We start from the raw sequence: 20,219 nt of genomic DNA on the forward strand, positions 1-20,219 counted from the left end.
CAAGAGTTCCAAGCCAGCCTCACCTAGTGAGACCCTGTTTCCAAATAAAGTATAAAATAGGTCTGGGAGTATAGCCCGGAGATAGAAAGCCCCTGGGTTCCAATCCCAGTACCACCAAAAAAGCAAACAAACAAAAATCAAAACAAAACAAAAAACATTCCGAGTCTTCATTCTGGTTTTGGTTATATGGGTATATCCATTTGTCAGACTACACTGTATGTTAATTAAGTATATTTGGTTTATGTAAATCATACCTTGGTAAAGCTGATTTTTAGACATTTTAAGGAAGCCGGGCGTGGTGGCGCACGCTTGTAATCCCCGCTCTTGGGAGGCTGAGACAGGAGGATTGCACAGGTTGGAAGCCAGCCTCAGCTACTTAGTGAGGCTCTCAGCAACTTAGTGAGACCCTGTTTCCAAATAAAATATAAAATAGGTCTGGGAGGATAGCCCGGAGGTAGAAAGCCTCTGGGTTCCACCCCCAGTACCACAAAAAAAAAAAAAAAAAAAAAAAAATTTAAGGAAAAAATTAGTAGTCATTTAACATGTAAGTTAAGAGTTGTATATCATAGTTAAGAGTTATATATCATATAATTTTAAATAAATGTTCACATATTAGGGGTAGTCAGCTCTGTTTACACAGGTTTCACAACTGTGAACTCAACCGAAAGTATATGGGCAATAATTTTTTAAAACTCTCTACTGAGCCGGGCATGGTGGCGCACGCTTATAATCCCCATACTTGGGAGGCTTCAGAGCCAACCTCGCTGGCGTAAGAGACCCTGTTTCCAAATAAAAAATATATAAAATAGGTCTAGGAGTGTAGCCCGGAGGTAGAAGGGCTTCCAGGAACCCCAGTACCACCAAAAAAAAACGAAACAAAACAAAACAAAAAACAACTCTCTACTGAATAAGTACATACTCTTACTTTCATCATTATTCCCTCCCTCCCTCCCTTCTTTCTTCCTTTCTTTCTCTCTTTCTTTCTTTCTTTCTTTCTTGTGGTGCTGAGGACTGAATCCAGAGGCGTTCTCCTCTGAGCTACTCCCCCAGCCTTACTTTATTTTTTTACTTTGAGCTGCCGAGGGTCTCTAGGTGGCTAAGAGTGGACTTAAACCTGTGATCCTCCAGTCTCAGCCTCTCAAATCCTGGGATTACAGGCATGAGCTACCATACCTGGCTCGTCATTATTTTCTGAAAAATACTGCTGTTATAACTTCTTAAACAACACATTGTGCTAGGTGACATGTAATCTACAGATGACTTAAAGTATACAGGAAAATGTATGCAAGTCATATGCAAATACTATGCCATTCTGTGTAAGAAAACTGAGCATCTGAGCAGGTTCTGGAACCAGTTTCCCCAAGGATAGCAAGAGATCGAACACGCTCAAAATGTTTCCTCCTGACAAGAGCAAGGAGTCAAGATGTTTGGAAATGACTTCCCTAGATGAGCTCTCCTAACCTCATGCCAGGAGCTGGTCTGATACATACTAAATTCTCTTTTCCAGCAGGATATGGTGGCACATGTCTGTAATCCCAATACTTAGGAGGCTGAGACAGGAGAATCACAGGTTTGAAGCCAGCTTCAGCAATTTAATGAGACCAGTTTCAACCTAAAAAAATAAAAGAGGGCTGGGGATGTAGCTCGGAGATAGAATGCCCTTGGTCCAATTTCCAGCATTAAAAATATAAATAAATAATCTGTGTAGAAAACAGCTAAAAGGTCATAAAATGGGTCTCAACTTCTCTTCTCCCACCTGAATTCAGCAACCCTGCTTCGACTTGGTTAAGCTAATTTCTGATTTCTTATTGGGCCTGAAATACAGGTCTTTCTAGAATCTTTTACTCCTTTCCCACACTTATCTTGGGGCCTCAGCTATTCCAAAATAGCTTGTAGATAAAAAGCACAGATTCCAGCCTGGCAGTCCAGGACTCAAGAAGCTAAGGCAGGAGGAGCGAAAATTAAAGAGGCCAGCCTGAGCAACTTTATAAGACAGTGTCTCAAAAAAAAAAAAAAAAAAGGGTTGGGGATATTGAAAGGTTGAGCCGCTGCCCCGCAGGGGGCGGGGCCCTGTGATTCCCAGAGGAGGCCACGCCCTCGATTTGAGAGAAGCCCGATAGAGACAGAGAGGTGCGCTCTCCCCCACTAGCTCTCCCCCACTAGCCCCTGCCGGCCCGCGGGAGTTGGCGACCGACTCCCCATGAATAAAGGTATCCATACCACCTATAATGGACTCCTGCATGTATCTGTGTGCCAATGGGACCCGACGCATCTTTATTAATCAGATATAGCTCAGTGATAGAGTTCCCCTAGGTTCCATCCCTAGGACCACACCAAAAAAATAAAAAAGATTACAGTTTAGAAGTAAATTGGGCCAGGAACAGTAAGTAAGACCTATTTTCTACAAGAAAAACAAATTTATAGTTGTTTTAAATGCTATTTTTGCCATCTCTGTACTAAGTAAAAAGTAGAAAGTATTTTGCTATCAGAGGCTGATTCGTCACAACTTAAGATTCTATCATGGTTCCCAGTGTCCCTTCTAATACGGAGCTGCTTAGCTTAGCTGGAATTCTGCAGAACGGAGTGGACATTGACAGTCAAATGTAATCACATTAAAATGAAGAAATGAAGCAAATCTGAAAACAGAGACCCCCCCAAATGATTTTTACAGGGTGCACCCACTGTGTCATGCTCTTGCAGAAGATAGCCTGTATCTACACCACCAGCCTGGCAAAAGGATTCCATGGCCAAAGCACTAATTAGTACTGGAAAGAATTTCCAGGAAGACTCCTCGGGGGTAAACACTCCCACACAAGTAACATGTCACATGCATAAGTCTAATGCGATCCCTGAATATGGTATACCTAGTGGCAGAAGCAGGCCCAAGAGGTCGTATGTCGTATGATGGTATTTACAGGAAATGTCCAGAATAAGGGAATCCATAGAGACAGAGTAGACTAGAGGTTGCCAGGAGCTGGAGAAAGGGAGGCTGAGGATTGAGTCCTGGTGGGTGTGGGGATTCTTTTGGGGGTGATAAAAATGTTCTGGAATTCGATAGCAGTGATCATTACACAACATCATAAATGTGCTTATGGGCACTGAATTACTCCCTTTTAGATGGTTTTTGCTATTTTTAAAAACAGTAATAAGCAAATAAAATATAAGCTACTATCAACAAAAATTAATCGGGCACTAAGATGATAAACAATATAAAATAAAATGTAAATAAGAAACATCAAGTAAGACAAATTTAAAACACAAGAAGCCGGGCGTGGTGGCGAACGCTTGTAATCCCCGCGCTTGGGAGGCAGAGACAGGAGGATCGCGCAGGTTCGAAGCCAGGCGCGCGCGCTGGCTTAGGAGACCCTGTTTCCAAATATAAAAAAATGTAAAAATAGGTCTGGGAGTGTAGCCCGGAGGTAGAAGGGCTTCCAGGAACCCCAGTACCACCAAAAATAAAAATAAATAAAACACAAGAAGACTTAAAAGGCCTAGATACCCATAATATATGATGAATTAAAACCGCACTGAGAAATAATTCATATTCTTTGTACTGGCACGAATTCATGATACCACTGGGCAAAACTATGAAGCAAAGGAATATTCATATCCTGTGGAGAAACAACCTGGAAAACACACTATGCAAAGTAATTTATTGTCTCATAAAACTTAAGTATAGGAATTTCACTACTATATACACAGAGAAACTCTTGTACAGGTACACCAAGCCGGGCATGGTGGCCTGCACCCCTAAGTCTAAGTCCAATGCTTAGGAGACGGAGATAGGAGGATCACAGGCCCAGCCTTAGCAACTTAGCAAGACCCCGTTTCAAACTAAAAAAAAAAAAAAGGGCTGGGGTTATTTATAGCTCAGAGGTACAATGTCTCTGGGTTCAACCTCTAGTACCCCCCCCAAAAAAAAACAATCTCAATTATAATAATAAGAAAATGGATAAATAAATTTTGAAGCCAAGCATGATGACACACACTTGTCATCCCTAATCCCACTACTTGGGAAGCTGAGACTGTAGGATCACAGGTTCCTGGCCAGCCTTGGCAACTTAGCGAGAACCTATTTCCAAATAAAAAATAAAAATAGGGCCGGGAGTATACTCAGAGGTAGAATGCCCCTGACTTCTGTCCCCAGTACCAAAAATAAAAATAAATGAATAGTATACATTCATATAAAAATATCTAAACATTTCAAGGAATCAGAGAAGTCCCTTTCTAAAATTTGTGGGGCCTGGAAGCCTTTGTACAGATGTCTAAATATTTAATAATCATAAAACAAGCTAAGAAACTGTCAAACAAAACATATCCATGCTTCCTACCAGAACAAGCATACTTCCATAATGACCAGATGGCCAAGTTTGAATTTAGAATTCTTGGGCTGCTCAGTCTTGGGGTACAATAGAGCATGTGGAAGAAGCCAGCCCGTGCCCCCAGCTCCAGCCCACCTCTTTCTCTTCCCGTGAGTGCCGTCACCCAGAGGCAATGGGCAGATCAGCCTGTTACAGCAAATTCCTCCCACCATAGAAAGAGTCAGGGGAAGAATTACACGTGGGCCCTGGACACAGACTTGAGAACTCCAGAGACCCAGGAAGGCAGAGCATGGTGTAGACTCAGAGTGGAGGCCCCAGGTGTGAGATGAACACACTTTTTATTTTATTTTTTTGGTGGTACTGGGGTTCCTGGAAGCCCTTCTACCTCCGGGCTACACTCCCAGACCTATTTTTATACTTTTTTATTTGGAAACAGGGTCTCTTAAGCCAGCGCAGCTGGCAGCATGCGCGATCCTCTTGTCTCTGCCTCCCAAGCGCAGGGATTACAAGCGTGCGCCACCACGCCCGCCTGAACACAGTATCTTAGCACAGTCCTCAAAAAGTAGGTAGTGATACAACCAGACAAAGACCAGAACTGAAACCTGTGCAGTCTAGGACCCAGGACAGAAGGTAACAAAGAAATATCGCACTATAGATTAGGGGCAAGTCTCAGAACCATCATGCTGGCAAAGAAAAGCATACAGAACAGGTACTCTGTCCTTCAGGGTCCACTGGGGTTCTGTTACCCAACCTCCCTACCATGGACACTCAAGGAAATTTTTGGCTGGAAGTTGTTTTCTTTCAGAGTTTGGAATATGTTACTCCAAGCCCTTCTGGCTCTCATGACTTGGTTTGGGAAGTCTGGAGTGATTCTAATTGGTTTGCCTCTGAATGTCACTTGGCCCTTTGTTTTTGTTGCCTTTAAGATTCTCTGCTTGGCTTCCACATTGGTCATTTTGACAATTATGTGGCGTGGGGATCCTCTTCTCCGATCCTGTCTAAAGGGAGTTCTATAAGTTTCCTGGACCTGTGTATCAACCTCTTGCTCTATGTTTGGAAAATTTTCTGCTATTACTTCCTTGAAGAGATTGTTGATCCCTTTGGTTTCACTTTCTTTTCCCTCCTCTATTCCAATTATTCTTAGGTTAGCTCTCTTAAGATGGGCCCATATTTCTTCAATGTCAGATTCCTGCTGTCGGATATTTTTTTCTAGATTAGAAACTATGCGTTCATTTTTGGAATGATCATCTTCTAAGAGTGAGATTCTGTTCTCCATGTGGTCTAATCGGTTGTTCATGCTTTGAATTGAGGCCTTTACTTCATTAATTGCATCCTTTATCTCTTTTTGGCTCTCTCTGAATTCTTTTCGAAGCACCTCTATTATTTCTACAGTTATTTTCCTGATTTGATCTTCTAGAAATCTCTGATTTTCTGTTTTATCGGGTTCTGATGTTGTGGGGTTGTGGGCATTCATTGCTCCAGTGTTATTCCTCTTTCCCATGATTTCAGAAGTTTGTGCCTTCTCTGGGTTCTTCCCTTGGGTCACTATGACTTCGCTTAAGGTGCTCTGGATCTCGAGTCTGTAGTATCTCTGACCCCACTACTCCTTTACTGGGTTGTATCACAGAGTCTCCGACCCAGGGAGTCGACAGAGGCTGCTTTAGACTATAGGGGGTGCCAGGTTTGGCGTTCTCCTATGGTGTGATATCTCTGCCACCGCCACTCCCCCACTGGGTCAAGTCCCAGGGAGTACAGTACTGGGATTTCTCCTTTGTGGCCCGCAATTTGACTCACTGTTCTTGAGTACGCAGATGTAGCTGTACTGGACTCGGTGAATTCACTGCTGCTGCCGCCGGTGGCAATATGGCGCCACTGCCACGCCCTCGGCCGTGAGGCTGACGTATTTTTTCTTCTCTGGTTTTGAGTTCCACTCTGAGTCCCTGCAGCATGTGCTGAGCTCAGCCACTGGGAGCTTTAGATGCTCCCTGCGCCGAAAGATCCCGCCTGGCTGTTCCGCAGCGGCTCACCTCGGTTTGCTGTAGCCGTCCGGTGAACTCGCCGCTGCCGCCGGAAGTATGGCGCTGCTGCCGCGTCCTCGGGCGTGAGGCCGGTGTATCTCCTCTGTGGCTCTGAGCTCTGTTCTCAGTCCACTTTCTCTCTGGAGCCTGGTGATTTTTTTTGTTTTTCTGGTGATGGTGTTTTCTGGCTATGAAAGGCGCTGATTTTGTGGTAATGGAGATTGGTTGTTAGCGGGGCTCTTAAGCCCCGCTTTTCTCGGTCGCCATCTTCCCGGAAGTCTCTTATTCTTTATTTTGAAACAGGGTCTCACTAAGTTGCAGAGGGCCTCACTAAGTAGGAGGCTGTCGGCGAACCGTGACCCTCTGGTCTCAGCCTCCTGAATGCCGGCATTACAAGCGTGCGCCACCATGCCGGGTTTTATTTTTTATTTTTAAACGGGGTCTCACTGAGCTGCAGAGGGCCTCACTCCTGTCTCAGCCTCCCAAATGCTGAGATTACAAGCGTGCGCCACCACGCCAACTTGTTAGGTTATTCCTTGCACATTACAGTCTTTTCAGTATTTTCTCTTTGAGTTTACGAAGCTGTCAACTCTTCTTCCTCCCATCTATGCACCCCACTCCAAGTTCAATCGATCAAAGGGAAAGGCAAAGGTATAGAAACAGCAAAGGCCCCAGGAAACAGATGGGCAGAAACCACAGAGCAAGTCGACCACTCTTAGGCAGCCACTATAAACAGCTAGACACAAGTCACGCTTGAAAAAAAAATAAGTTAGTATCAACTCTGCCAAATATAAGCCATGTGGCCGTCAATAAATTATTAAGAGCTCTATGTCCAACTTTCATTGGATGGGACTTTTAAGACCTACCCTCAGGAGTTATGGTAAAGGCTGACTTGGACATCATCGCCAACGTGCTTATCATGGAGCCTGGAACCTAATGACTTGTTTGGTAAACGCTAGTTATTGTTTGTGTCGAAACTGGATTTGAAACTGGATTTGAACTTCGTGTGTGGGGCTATATGTCAGCAAAACAAACAGACATATCCACACTGATTGTGCTGAAAGAGGTCATTATACAGCACTTAAACATGCCCTGTGGTCAACTAAAATGGATAGTGCAATGTACTGCCAAAGACAAGACATACTAGACCACCGGAGAAATCCTACTTACACACTTTAGTGCTGCGAAGGAAATGTTATAAACGTTCTAAATCAAGCGAATGCTAATTGTCAGATACCGCGGTTCACTGAACCCAATGCTAACCTCAACACATGTTCACAGGTTAACGGACCTCGTTACTAGGCGACCCACAAAGAAAGTCCATACACTGACAAGTGTCAAGTCTTAGTTTTATAAATGTTATTAAAGAGAAAATATATCTAAAAAAAAAATAAGCTGGGTGTGGTGGCGCACGCTTGTAATCCCAGCGCTTGGGAGGCTGAGACAGGAGGATCGTACAGGTTCGAAGCCAGCCTCAGCTACTTAGTGAGGCTCTCAGCAACTTAGTGAGACCCTGTTTCAAAATAAAGTATAAAGCCGGGCGTGGTGGCGCACGCTTGTAATCCCGTGCTTGGGAGGCTGAGACAGGAGGATTGCACAGGTTCGAAGCCAGCCTCAGCTACTTAGGGAGGCTTTCAGCAACTTAGTGAGACCCTGTTTCCAAATAAAATATAAATATAAAAAAGGTCTGGGAGTATAGCCCAGAAGTAGAAAGCCTCTGGGTTTCACCCCCAGTACCACCAAAATAAATAAATAAAAATAAATAAATAAAGTATAAAATAGGTCTGGGAGTGTAGCCTGGAGATAGAAAGCATCTGGGTTCCATCTGAGTACCCCCCTCACATACACACAAACAAAAATAATAATAAAATAAAATAAACATGCTTGAGTAACAAACATGTTTTCTAAGCTCTGAAGGGAAAAAAAAAATTCTCCCAGAGGCCCTTTTAGGACACTCCATACATTAATGAATTAAAAATGTGTAATGATGTAGAAGAAATTTAAAATATAGATAACCCAAGTGAGCATGTAATCCCCGCATTCGGGAGGCTGAGACAGGAGAATGGCGGTTCGCAGACAGCCTCAGCTACTTAGTGAGGCCCTTTGCAACTCAGTGAGACTCTGTTTCAAAATAAAAAATAAAAAATAAGGCTGGGGGTATGGCTCACAGGTAGAATGCCCAAGGGTTCTATCCTCAGTACAGCAAAAAAGAAAAAATATATAGATAATCCAGCCAGGCATGGTGGTGCATGCCTGCAATCCGAGTACTTGGGAGGCTGAGACAGGAAGATTGCAGGTTCAAGGATAGCTTCAGCAAGTAATGAAACTCTCATCAACCTAGCAAGAACCTGTTTCAAAATATAAAAAATAAGCCGGGCGTGGTGGCGCACGCTTGTAATCCCTGCGCTTGGGAGGCGGAGACAGGAGGATCGCGCAGGTTCGAAGCCAGCCGTGCTGGTGTAAGAGACCCTGTTTCAAAAATATAAAATAGGTCTGGGAGTGTAGCCCGGAGGAAGAAGGGCTTCCAGGAACCCCAGTACCACCAAAAAAAAAAAAAAAAAAAAAAAAAAAAAAAATATATATATATATATATATATATATATATATATATATATATATATAAAATAATGCCCAGTACCACAGAATAAATAAACAAACAAATATAGTTAATTCAATAAATGTAAAAAAAAAGATTTTATCAGTACACTAAAATATTAATGAATTCTTTTGGCAGGACGAACAAACTTGCACAGACTAAGCCCAATATAAAAGTTGGGGTTTTTGGGGGGGATTGAACCTAGGGGTATTCTACCTCCGAGCTACACTTCTAGTCCTTTTTATTTTTTGTTTTCAGAGTCTCACTAGGTTGCTGAGAGTCTCACTAATTGCCAAGGAGGCTGCAATCCTCCTGTCTCAGCCTCCCAAATACTGGGCTCACAGGCCTGTGACACCATGCCCAGCTTACAGTCTTTTAAAACACAGCTAATGCAGATTACATACCTACTTTGTGAGTTTAGAAAGATTTTGATGTGGCCGAAAGATTGTGATGTAGTGTGGTGGCACATGCTTGTAATCGCAATACTTGGGAGGCTGAGATAGGAGGATCGCAGGAGCTGCCAGTCTTAGCTACTTAGTCCCTCTGTAATTCAGTGAGACCCTATTTCAAAATAAAGAATAAAAAATAGGGCTGGATAGCCGGGCGTGGTGGCGCACGCTTGTAATCCCTGCGCTTGGGAGGTGGAGACAGAAGGATCGTGAAGTTTCAAAGCCAGCCTTGCTGGTTTAGGAGACGTTTCCAAATAAAAATATAAAATAAAAAAAGACAGTACCACTAAAAAAAAAAAAAAAGAAAAAAGAAAAATAGCCTGGAGATGTAACTTACAGGTAGAATGCCTCTGGGTTCAATCTCTAGTAAGGCAAACAAACAAACAAACCATGTGTACAATAAATTAAAACAAAGCTTCCAAACATATCAAAACAATCTCAAAAGAATTAGGGATTATGCCTGTATAAATTTCTTTTTTCCTGGAAATAAAAGTGGGATTTATAATATGATCAAGGAAATTTGAATACAAACTGATATTAGATGATAAAATTAACTTTTTATAAAAGCTATTTTTACTGTGATTATATTAATGAGATAATCCTTATCCCTTAGAGATACTTAAGTAATTATGAAGCAAATGTTGCAATTTGACTTAAAATAACACATTTGGCTGGGCACAGTAGGGGAGGCCTATAATCCCAGTATGTAGGAGGCTGAGACCAAAGACAGCATGTTCCAGACTAGGCTCAATAATTTAGTGAGCCTCGATTTCAAAACACAACACAAGGCTGGGCTGGGGATGGTGGCGCACGCTTGTAATCTCCGCACTTGGGAGGCAGAGACAGGAGGATCGCGCAGGTTCGAAGCCAGCCGCGCTGGCTTAAGAGACCCTGTTTCCAAATAAAATGTAAAAATAGGTCTGGGAGTGTAGCCCGGAGGTAGAAGGGCTTCCAGGAACCCCAGTACCACCAAAACAAAACAAAACAAAACAAAACAAAAATAACAAAAGGCAACACAACAAAGCAGGCAAGGTGGCACAAGCTTGTAATCCCAGGAGGAGCGCAGCTTGCAGAGGGCCTCAGCTACTTAGCGAAGCCCTTCACAATTTCCATCTTCAATACCGCAAAAAAAAAAAAAAAATCAATCAATCAACAAATAAAAAGACTTAAAAATAGGGCTGGGAGTGTAGCCTGGAGGTACAAAGTCCCGGGTTTCATTCCAGGTACCTCAAAAAAGGGGGAGCTGGAGATTTAGCTCAGGGGTTGAATGCCCCTGGTTCAATACCCAGTACCACAATAATAGAACACATTGAAATTGCAGACAGGGATAGAAAGGGCAATAAATGAAACAAGACTGGCCATATTTTGAAAACAGTTGAATCAAAGTAATAGGTACCTAACCAAGCATGGTTGTGCACACTTGCAAACCCAGTACTTGGGAGGCTGAGACAGGAGGATCACGGGTTCGTGGCCAGCCTCAGCTACTTAGTGAGGCCCTCTGCAACTTAGTGAGACCCTGTTCCAAAACAAAGAATAAAAAATAGGGCTGGAGGTGTAACTCAGAGGTAGAATGCCCCTGGGTTCCAACCCCAGTGTCGCAAAAATAAAATAAAATAAAATAAAAAAGAATAAAAAATAGGGCTGGGGGTGTAATTCGGAGGTAGAATGCCCTGAATTTCATCCCCAGAGCCCCAAAAGAAAAAAACAAAAACCCTAATAGGTACCCTCGTGAGGCTAATCATTCTCTCTATTTTCAAGTATATGTTGAAAAACTCCATAGAAAAGACAAAAATTTTTTAAACTAAAAGAAGACACTAACTGGTAAATACTTTCTTTTTATAACAGAACAGATAAGAACAGGGAAAAAAAAATCACAAAAGATCACAAAGCCTTCCAGCCTTGTTATTCAGTACAGCGCTACAATGTTCCTTCCTCTTCTGCCCGCTGCCCACTTCCCTCCTCTCCCCGTGAGATTGTTTTCATTTGCTGGTGACTTAGCTGACTCCCTCTAGACAATTACCCCGAAACTCAGAAACAGACTTTCAAAGTGTTGCCTCACAACACATTAAGTAAATATTTAGATAGGGGAGGCACATATTTGACCACTTTTTTTGAAAATTTAGAGGGCCGTTTTGCTCTAAACCCATATAATTTGGGGGGGGGGGGTCTGATCTATTCTGTCCATTTCAAATATTCCTCCTTTGTATGTTTTTTTTTTTTTTACCATCTACCCGAGGGTGAGTGAAAGAAGTTTTGTTTTGTTTTTGTGTTTGCTTTGCTACTATGACCAAAGCTTTAACGACCACTGGTTGGGACACTGAGCACCATGTAGTTTTTAGGGACAGCAGAGTATGAACAGTCCTCTATCAAGAAAAACTAATTGAGCAGAAGTGGGTTAAGGAGAGAAAAGACAAGGGGAAAGATCTGGCCAGAGAGCGACCCTTCCACAATTCAACAAGGCGTCCATTCAGAAAGGAGAGGGGAAGGGGTCCTGACACCGAGGGTCAGTCAGAGGGCTTGGGGAAGCTGGGCGCTGCTGGTGCCTGGAATCCCAGCTCCTGAGGAGGCGGAGGCCGGAGCAGAGCAAGTTCCAGGTCAGCCTGGGGAACTCAGTGAGACCCTGACTCAAAATAAAAGGGGCTGGGCAGAGCGCCTCTGGGCTCAATCCCCAGAACTAAGGGAAATGAAATGGAGGGGAAGTTGCCAGCGCCTGCCTGGCGGGAGACCGGGCCTTGGGGGCAGGATACTCGGCCCGGCTGTTCCTCCAACAGGGACAGGTAGGGAACCTGGCTTTGTGGAGCTGGCCTGGCTCTGAGTATATCTGGTAGCCATCTTGGTAGATGTGGCCCAAGGGAGAGAGCTCTCTTGGGGAAAGAACTGGAAGAGAACTAAATCTAAAGACTTAACCCAAACCTTGAGGCACACCTACATATAGTTGTTAAATAAATAAAAATAAGCAGAGGGCAAGTGGAGACAGATTCTGCCGCCTGAGAAGTAAGCCATATTATTTCAAACCGACTTGGGAGAGTGTCCCAAGAAGGGGTAGTGGACGAGACCATTCTGGCCAGGTAGTGCGGCCTGGCGCCGGATGGACAAAAGCGGAGATGAGGGCCTCGACCCAGGCGGCTTGGCTTGGAGGCAGAGCGGGGCCCCGCAGCTCGCGCGGTGGAGAGCCTTCGGGGTCTGCGCATCGCCCGGGTGCTGAAAGCCCGCAGCAGGCCCGGAGACAAGAAGCGCAGAGAAGAAAAGACTCGAGGTCCAGGGGCGCAGAAGCGGTTCCCTCCGTCCCCAAAGCTAGCCCCAACTTCCCTGGGCCCTGGCTGGAGCACTTTGATTCTTAGGAGACAGCGGAAAGAGGGAAAGGGTAGCGGTGGAGCCTCTTCTCAGCAGGCGATAGCCTTGGGCTAAATCCCAGGTAAGACCTGAGGGCGCTGGAAGGAAGGGGCCGGGAGGCTAGGCGGCTGGAGCCCCCCGGGTGGAGGAGTGGGCTTCGGAGGTGCGGTCCTGATGGCCCTGATGGCGGTTAGGCAGCTGGAGCCCCCAGGTGGAGGAGTGGGCTTCGGAGGTGCGGTGGCGCACTACCCAGGTCTTGGGAAGCCTCCCCTCCCTCGGGGCGCACTCACCTATCGGTTTGCGAATAGTGGCACCGGCCCACGAGGTTGAGCTTGCAAAGGTGCAGGTTTTCGCAGGACCCCGTGCAGAACTGGCGACGGCAGACCCGGGCTCGGGTGGCGGCCACCACGGAGCGGGTGACCCCGGCCTTGCTGCCCGTCTCCAGCACCACGAAGCGGTCGGGCCCGGCCGCCTCCAGCACCTGAAGCAGCTGCGCCTCGGACAGCGCGATCTGGCCGAGCAGCTCCTCCAGCGGCAGGCGGCCCCCGTGGGCGCACAGGATCTTGGTGATGAAGCAGCAGACCTCGGGGTCCGCCATGGCGCTGGCCGCGGCGCGGGACTGGGCTGCGCTCCGGGAAAATCGAAACTCACGAGTGTTCCGGGGGCGGACCCGGGCGCTGCCGTCCGTCCGCAGAGCCCGGCGGTTTCGGTTTCCAACTCTGCAGTGCTCGCTGGGGGCGAGGACGGCAATCGCCGACGGCGGGCGGAGGGAGCGAGCGCAGAGGCAGATGCGCAGGGCGCCGCCCCGCCCGGGCTTGTCCCGGCCCCGCGAGGATGGGGCTTCTCCACGCTGGCCCGCGAGGCTTCCTCCGAAAGAAGAGGAAGGAAGAGTGGTCGTGGGGCTCAGGTAGGGCTGTTAGGAGCCAGCCCCAAGGGCGAGGGGCGCGTGGGGCTCAGGTAGGGCTGTTGGAGCCAGCCCCAAGGGCGAGGGGCGCTCCTGGCGGCTCTCTAGTCGTGCGCCCCACCCATCCCCGGAAAAAGATGACCCTCGGGGCGCCTCCTCCAGCTCAGCCTCCCTCCCGGTCAGCGAGTCCTCACCCAGGCGCCCTGGCTTAGATAATGTCAGCCTCGCTCGGTCCCGCGAAGTTGCTTGGGCAAACACGCAGTGCCATCGGGGGCCCGCGCGCTTCCAAAACCCGGCCCCGGGCCACCCCGAGCGCGAAGTGCCAGGCTAGGACCTGAGCGCGCTTTCTCCCACGCCACCCAGCCCTCGCAACTCAGTGAGACCCTTTTTTTAAATAAAGAATAAAAAATAGGGCTGGAGGTGTAACTTGGAAGTAGAATGCTCCGGGGTTCTATCCCCCAGTACTGCAAAAAAAAAAAAAAAGTGATTATTAACTCTCCTTTTGGTTTTGGTTTTGGTTTTTATGTTTTGTTTTTTGTCTTCTCATGAAGAGCCACTTTTGACCCATTTTTGGTTTGTCATAATTATCTTTTTTTTTTTTCCAGTACTGGGTACTGGCGATGGAACCCAGGGGCATTGTATCTCCGAGCTACACCCCCTGTTGTGATTTACATTTTTTAATTAAATACTTAGGTTTTCGTTTAAATTAATAGTATAGATGTGTTCAGATGTTTTGAATTAATATGGGGTGACTAATAATTTGGAGTGTTTTTAGAGAGTGTTTTTAGAGAGTGTTTTTAGAGAGTGTTTTTAGAGAGTTTTAGCCCAGCCTTAAATAATATTGACTCCATTTTAAAGCCTGTCTCCATCTTAAATAAAGTTTTTTAAAAAGTCAGGCACCAGGTGGGAGTAGTTTTGCTAGAAGGTACCTGAGATATAAAGGAAGCAGCAGCCCTAACCCAGCTCCACACTTGTATCCGGTGAAACATACCCTAGATAAGAGACCCACTCTCATGTGCCCCTGCTGTCTTCCGGAACATCTGTGTGCTTTGCATAGCTGCTTTAAAATATGGAAGTTGTAAAGAGCCAGGCGTGGTGGCGCATGCTTGTAATCTCAGCATTTGGGAGGCTGAGACCGGAGGATCGCGGTTCGAGGACAGCCTCAGCTACTTAGTGAGGCCCTCTGGAACTCAGTGAGACCCGGTTTCAAAATAAAGAATAAAAAATAGGGCAGGGGCTGTAGCTTGGAAGTCGAATGCCTCTGGGTTCCATCCCCAAACCCGCAAAAAATAAATTAATTAAAATAAAATATGGAAGTTATAAATGTTAAGAATGTTAAGGCAGATGTAATAAGAATGACTGGCAAAATAGTTGTAAAAGAGTATATAAGGCACCCTTTTGCTGGAATCGGGCCCTTGCCGACTCTGTTGAGACAGATGCGCTTGGGTGCAGGTTCGAACCTGTAATAAAGTGTGACCATTACGAACTTAACTGGCATCGGACGATTTGTCTCGCGCGGGTACACCGCAACACCAGCCCTATTTTTTAATTCTTTACTTAAAAACAGGGTCTCACTGAGTTGCGAAAGGACTCATTAATAGCTGAGGCTGGCTGCAAACCTGTGATCCTTCTGTCTCAGCCTCCTGAATGCTGGCATTTCGAGCATGCGCCACCACGCCTGTCTCTAACACTTTTTTTTTTTAACTTGTAGAAAATGCAATAAAAACTGTACTTCAGCCGGGCGTGGTGGCGCGCGCTTGTAATCCTGCGCTTGGGAGGCTGAGACAGGAGGATCACACAGGCTCGAAGCCAGCCTCAGATACTTAGTGAGGCTCTCGGCAATTTAGTGAGACCCTGTTTCCAAATAAAAAAAATATAAAATAGATCTGGGAGTACAGCCCGGAAGTAGAAAGCCCCTGGGTTCCACCCCTAGTACCACAAATAAATAAGTAAATAAATAAATAAATAAATAAATAAATAAATAAATACTGTGCTTCATTCTACAGGCTACCAAAAAAAGGGGAGAGGGGAAAATGCAATAGCCCCCAAAAGATCAATTTGTGAACACAGCCCATGATACCAAATTTACATAAAATGCATCCTTGATTATTGTTCCTTTACCAGGTGGCAAGAAAATCCTTTAATAAGTTCATATTTGTAGTGCCATATATGACTAAGAAATCTTGTCCTTTTTAATCACAATTCAGAATAGTTCAAGGGCTGTTTACTCAAGCAAGACCTCAAGAGGCTGAGGCAAAATTTCCTTTTTTTTTTTTTTTTTTTTTTCAGCACTGTGAGATTGAAGCCAGGACATTCAACCTCTGATCTATACCTCCAGCCCTATTTTTTATTCTTTATTTTGAAACAGGGTCTCACTAAATTGTGGAGGCTGGTCACCAACCTGTGAGCATACTGTCTCAGGCTCCCAAGTACTGGGATTACCTGGGTACGCTACCTCCTAACAATGACCAAGAAATTTTATACTTTTAAACACAATCCAGAATAGCTCAAGGGCAAACCTAAGTGAAAGGTATATAAAGTGTGTAGAAATATCTTAAGGCAAAAGAAGTTCATATCGGTCTTTTAGAAAAACTTTCTAAATATTCAAAGATCCAAGATGCCAGGCGTGGTGGCGCACGCTTGTAATCCCCGCGCTTGGGAGGCTGAGACAGGAGGATCACCGGTTCGAAGGCAGCCTGAGCTACTTAGTGAGGCTCTCAGCAACCTAGTGAGACCCTGTTTCCAAATAAAATATAAAAAATAAGAATAGGTCTGGGAGTATAACCCGGAGGTAGAAAGACTCTGAGTCCCCCAGTCCCCCCAGTACCCAGTACCACCAAAAAAAAAAAAAAAAAATCCAAGAAACTACGTAGACCCAACACTATTAGTATGTTTCGTAGTTAATACATCACTAATGCAAAATGTCAAGTGATATGCGTTATAATTATAAAAATTGAGATTCACCAACACATCTGTGTCCTCAAACCGCTGCTTAAACCCTGATATCAAGAGGTCACAGGTGGGCAAGCCTATACATATCCCAAGATTGAAAAACCGTACTTGTCACACATTATTTTTAAGGAATGCAGGATATGCAGAGATAATTCTTATCTAAATGTATCTGACAAAAGCCAAGCCCTCCAGACAATAGAGCGCCATTAACCCCCTGGAGGGATCAAAGAAGGTCTAAGGCCAGTCCCCACAAGACCCAATTTCAAAACAAAAGGGGTATTGCCAGGCGTGGTGGCACACATGCCTGTAATCCCCGAGCTTGGGAGGTGGAGACAGGAGGATCGCAGGTTCATAGGTTCGAAGCCAGCCGCCCTGGTTTAAAAGACCCTGTTTCCAAAAATAAAAATAGGTCTGGGAGTGTAGCCCGGAGGTAGAAGGGCTTCCAGGAACCCCAGTACCAAAAAAAAAAAAAAAAAAAGGGTATATAGCTCAGAAGTAGAATGCCCCAGGATTTAATCCCTAGTACTAAGGGTGGGTTAAAGAGGCTCAGTGAAGAAGGCCTATAATCCCAGTACTTGGGAGGCTGACACAGAAAGATTGTCAATTCAAGGCCAGCCTCAGCAGCTTAGTTTATATTGATTAACTAATTAATAAAGGTGGGCACGGTGGCGCACTTGTAATCCCAGTACTTGGGAGGTTGAAAAAGGAGGATCACAGGTTCGAGGACAACCTCAGCAAGGAGTGAGACTTTTCATCAACCTTGGTGAGTCCTCAGCTCAGGAACCCAGGATCTGCAGGGTCCTTGGCTAACGTGACGAGAAGAATTTCAGCACACGCCAGTCAGAGACATGGACAGAGGTTTATTTAGGAGAGGGGAGGAAATACACATTCAAGACAGAACAATTGGGGTCCTCATTAGCTGACGGACGGATACGCTGGGATATCCTAAATTATAGTTTTTCTCGGAAATATTGTTAACTCTAGGATCTACGGGTTTCCCAAGAATTTACGGGAGTGTCAGGCCTGGGAAAGAGAACTGGTTTGTGGACTAGAAGCAGAAGCACTTCAGCTCCAGGTTCTTAAAGTTATATTTTACTTTCCCTTCCTGTCTGCCTCCTTTCTACCTACCTATTTCTTCTATCCTACATCAAACCTAGGGAGACCCTGTTTCCAAATAAAAATAAAAAGGGCCAGGGGTATTGTTCAGGGGCAGAACATTCCTGGGCTCAGTCCCCTCGTGTGCAGCACGTAGAAAATGGCTCCACTGATGCTGAAGAGATTCTAGGCTCCCAAAGCGTGAACTCAGGTCACACCCAGGCTCGATGCACAATAACGCAGGATATAACCAGGATACACCCTGACAACCAGCTAACAACCTGAGGGCTTTAACCATTGGCACCCCAAGACTAAAACCTCAGCCTCCTCAACCCAGGGGCCTGGCTCAGCCCCTGGAGGTTGACACTCACTCTCTGGCAGCCCCAGGAGCTGTCACCTTCCCCGTTAACCTCTCCTAGAGGCTTCCTCCTGACACTGTCTGGACCGGAAGCAATACTGTCAGCCCTATTTTATTTTATTTTATTTTTTTTGAAACAGGTTCTCTAACTTGCTGAGGGTGTCACTATGTTACTGAGGCTGGCCTCAAACATTTGATCCTCCTGTCTCAGTCTTCCAAATACAGGGATTGCTGTTGTGATGGATTCGCAACAGAAACTCAGACAAACTCAGTCAAGGTATATACGCTGTTTAATTTACTGGGAAGTACGAATCCTAATCCTAACTATCAGGGCCTCAGATAGGGCGCTCTCACCAATCTCTGGAGAACAGGTCAGGGTCCGGAGGCCGTTCACCAATTACAGCAGGAGGATCTTAAATCACAGTGGCACAGGCTTCTGTCGCTCACGGATGGGAGAATTCTATGAGCATCTGACCTTCATCTTGAGAAACAGCCCGGTGGCTACCAGGGAGTCCCCTGGCCGAGCCAGCATTCAGCCTCACAGACGGCAGAGAGTATCATTCAGCAAACAGCTTGTCCTTGTGTGGCTTAGTCGGATAGCAGAGCATGTCTATCTGATATGGTGTGTTCTGCAGAGACACAAATAGTCTTCTGGTGGAGTTTCCCCAGCTGAGGCAGTCACATCTATCTAAGCAGGCATCAGCCTGTACCCTCAGAGCGGAAAGGTATCACGCAGAGAAAAGGCATCATCATACTTGTGCCAATGCATATTATTCCTAACAATTACACACCAGGGGGAAAAAAAACAATCTTTCTTTAAAATGATAACGCCTAGCCGGGCATGGTGGCGCACGCTTGTAATCCCCGCGCTTGGGAGGCAGAGACGGGAGGATCGCGCTGGCTCGAAGCCAGCCTTGCTGGTTTAAGAGACCCTGTTTCCAAATAAAAAATATTTTAAAATAGTCTGGGAGTGCAGCCTGGAAGTAGAAGGGTTTCCAGGAACCCAAGTACCACCAAAAATAAATAAATAAATAAATAAATAAATAAATAAATAAATAAATAATAAAATGATAACGCCTAGCCAGGCATAGTGGCGCAGGCTTGTAATCCCAGTACTTGGGAGGCAGACAAGAGGATCACAGGTTTGCGGCCAGCCTCAGCTGCTTAGTGAGGCCCTCTTGCAACTTAGTAAGACCCTGTTTCAAAATAAAGAATAAAAAATAGGTCTGGGAGTGTAGCTCGGATGTAGAATGCCCCTAGGTTCCATCCCCAGTACAAAGAGAGAGAGAAAGAGAAAGAGAGAGAGAGATTCTTCAAAAAGATTATTGGGAGTTCTCAGTATGTAATTCATGGTAGAGGAACAATATTCTCAGGAATAAAGGACGTGGGTATGGAAACCAGCCAAACCTGGGCCCACAAGAGATCATCTGACTTCTTGTTGCCTCTGGGTGCTGCTTCCCTAACTGTCTTTTAATCCACTTGGGCTTGGATGTGGTCTGACAGGTTCCCAGAAGCCTTTTGTTTCCAATCAATTAAATGTGTTTTTTGACTGTCTTCTTTATGACCCTTACATGAGTTAGTCATTTGTAAGGTGCAAAAGTCTAAGAAACAGTCCTGGGCCTTGAAGGGGCATGTGTTCGGGGAGATGTAACCCCAGCTGCTGAAGAGGCTGAGACAGGAGGATGGCAAGTTTGAAGACAGCTTGGGCAATTTAGCAAGACTCTGTCTCAAAATAAACTTTTTTTTTTTTTTTTTTTTTTTTTTTTTTTTTTTTGCGGGTCTGGGGATGGAACCCAGAGGCATTCAACCTCCGAGCTACACACCCTGCCCAATTTTTTATTCTTTATTTTGAAACAGGGTCTCACTGAGTTACAGGGGGCCTCACTATGTAGCTGAGTGCTGGCCGCGAACCGCTATCCTCCAGTCTCAGCCTCCCAAATGCTGGGATTAGAAGCGTGCGCCACCACACCTGGCTCCAAAATAAACATTTAAAAAGGGCCGGGCATGTGGGCCCAGGCTGTAATCCCAGCATTTGGGAGGCTGAGACAGGAGGATCGTGGTTGGTGGACAGCCTCAGCTACTTAGTGAGGCCCTCTGCAACTCAGTGAGACCCTATTTCAAAATAAAGAATTAAAAATAGGGCTGGGGTGTTACTGGGAGGTAGAATGCCCCTGGGTTCCATCCCCAGTACT

General features: G+C 45.5%; 1 protein-coding gene across 1 annotated transcript in view; it reads right to left on the minus strand.

The window, feature by feature from the left end:
* ZC3HAV1 (zinc finger CCCH-type containing, antiviral 1) overlaps positions 1-13,316 on the minus strand; it is a gene marked incomplete at both ends in the record, with an annotated part of 73,686 nt that extends 60,370 nt beyond the window's left edge. The window contains one exon of the mRNA XM_080701242.1: positions 13,009-13,316. Coding sequence (XP_080557368.1) covers positions 13,009-13,316 — 308 coding nt within the window. The remainder of the gene's footprint in view (positions 1-13,008) is intronic.
* Between the last annotated feature and the right edge of the window lie 6,903 nt (positions 13,317-20,219).

Source organism: Muscardinus avellanarius (assembly GCF_963383645.1).
Source record: "Muscardinus avellanarius genome assembly, chromosome: 9".
Classification (NCBI taxonomy): domain Eukaryota; kingdom Metazoa; phylum Chordata; class Mammalia; order Rodentia; family Gliridae; genus Muscardinus; species Muscardinus avellanarius.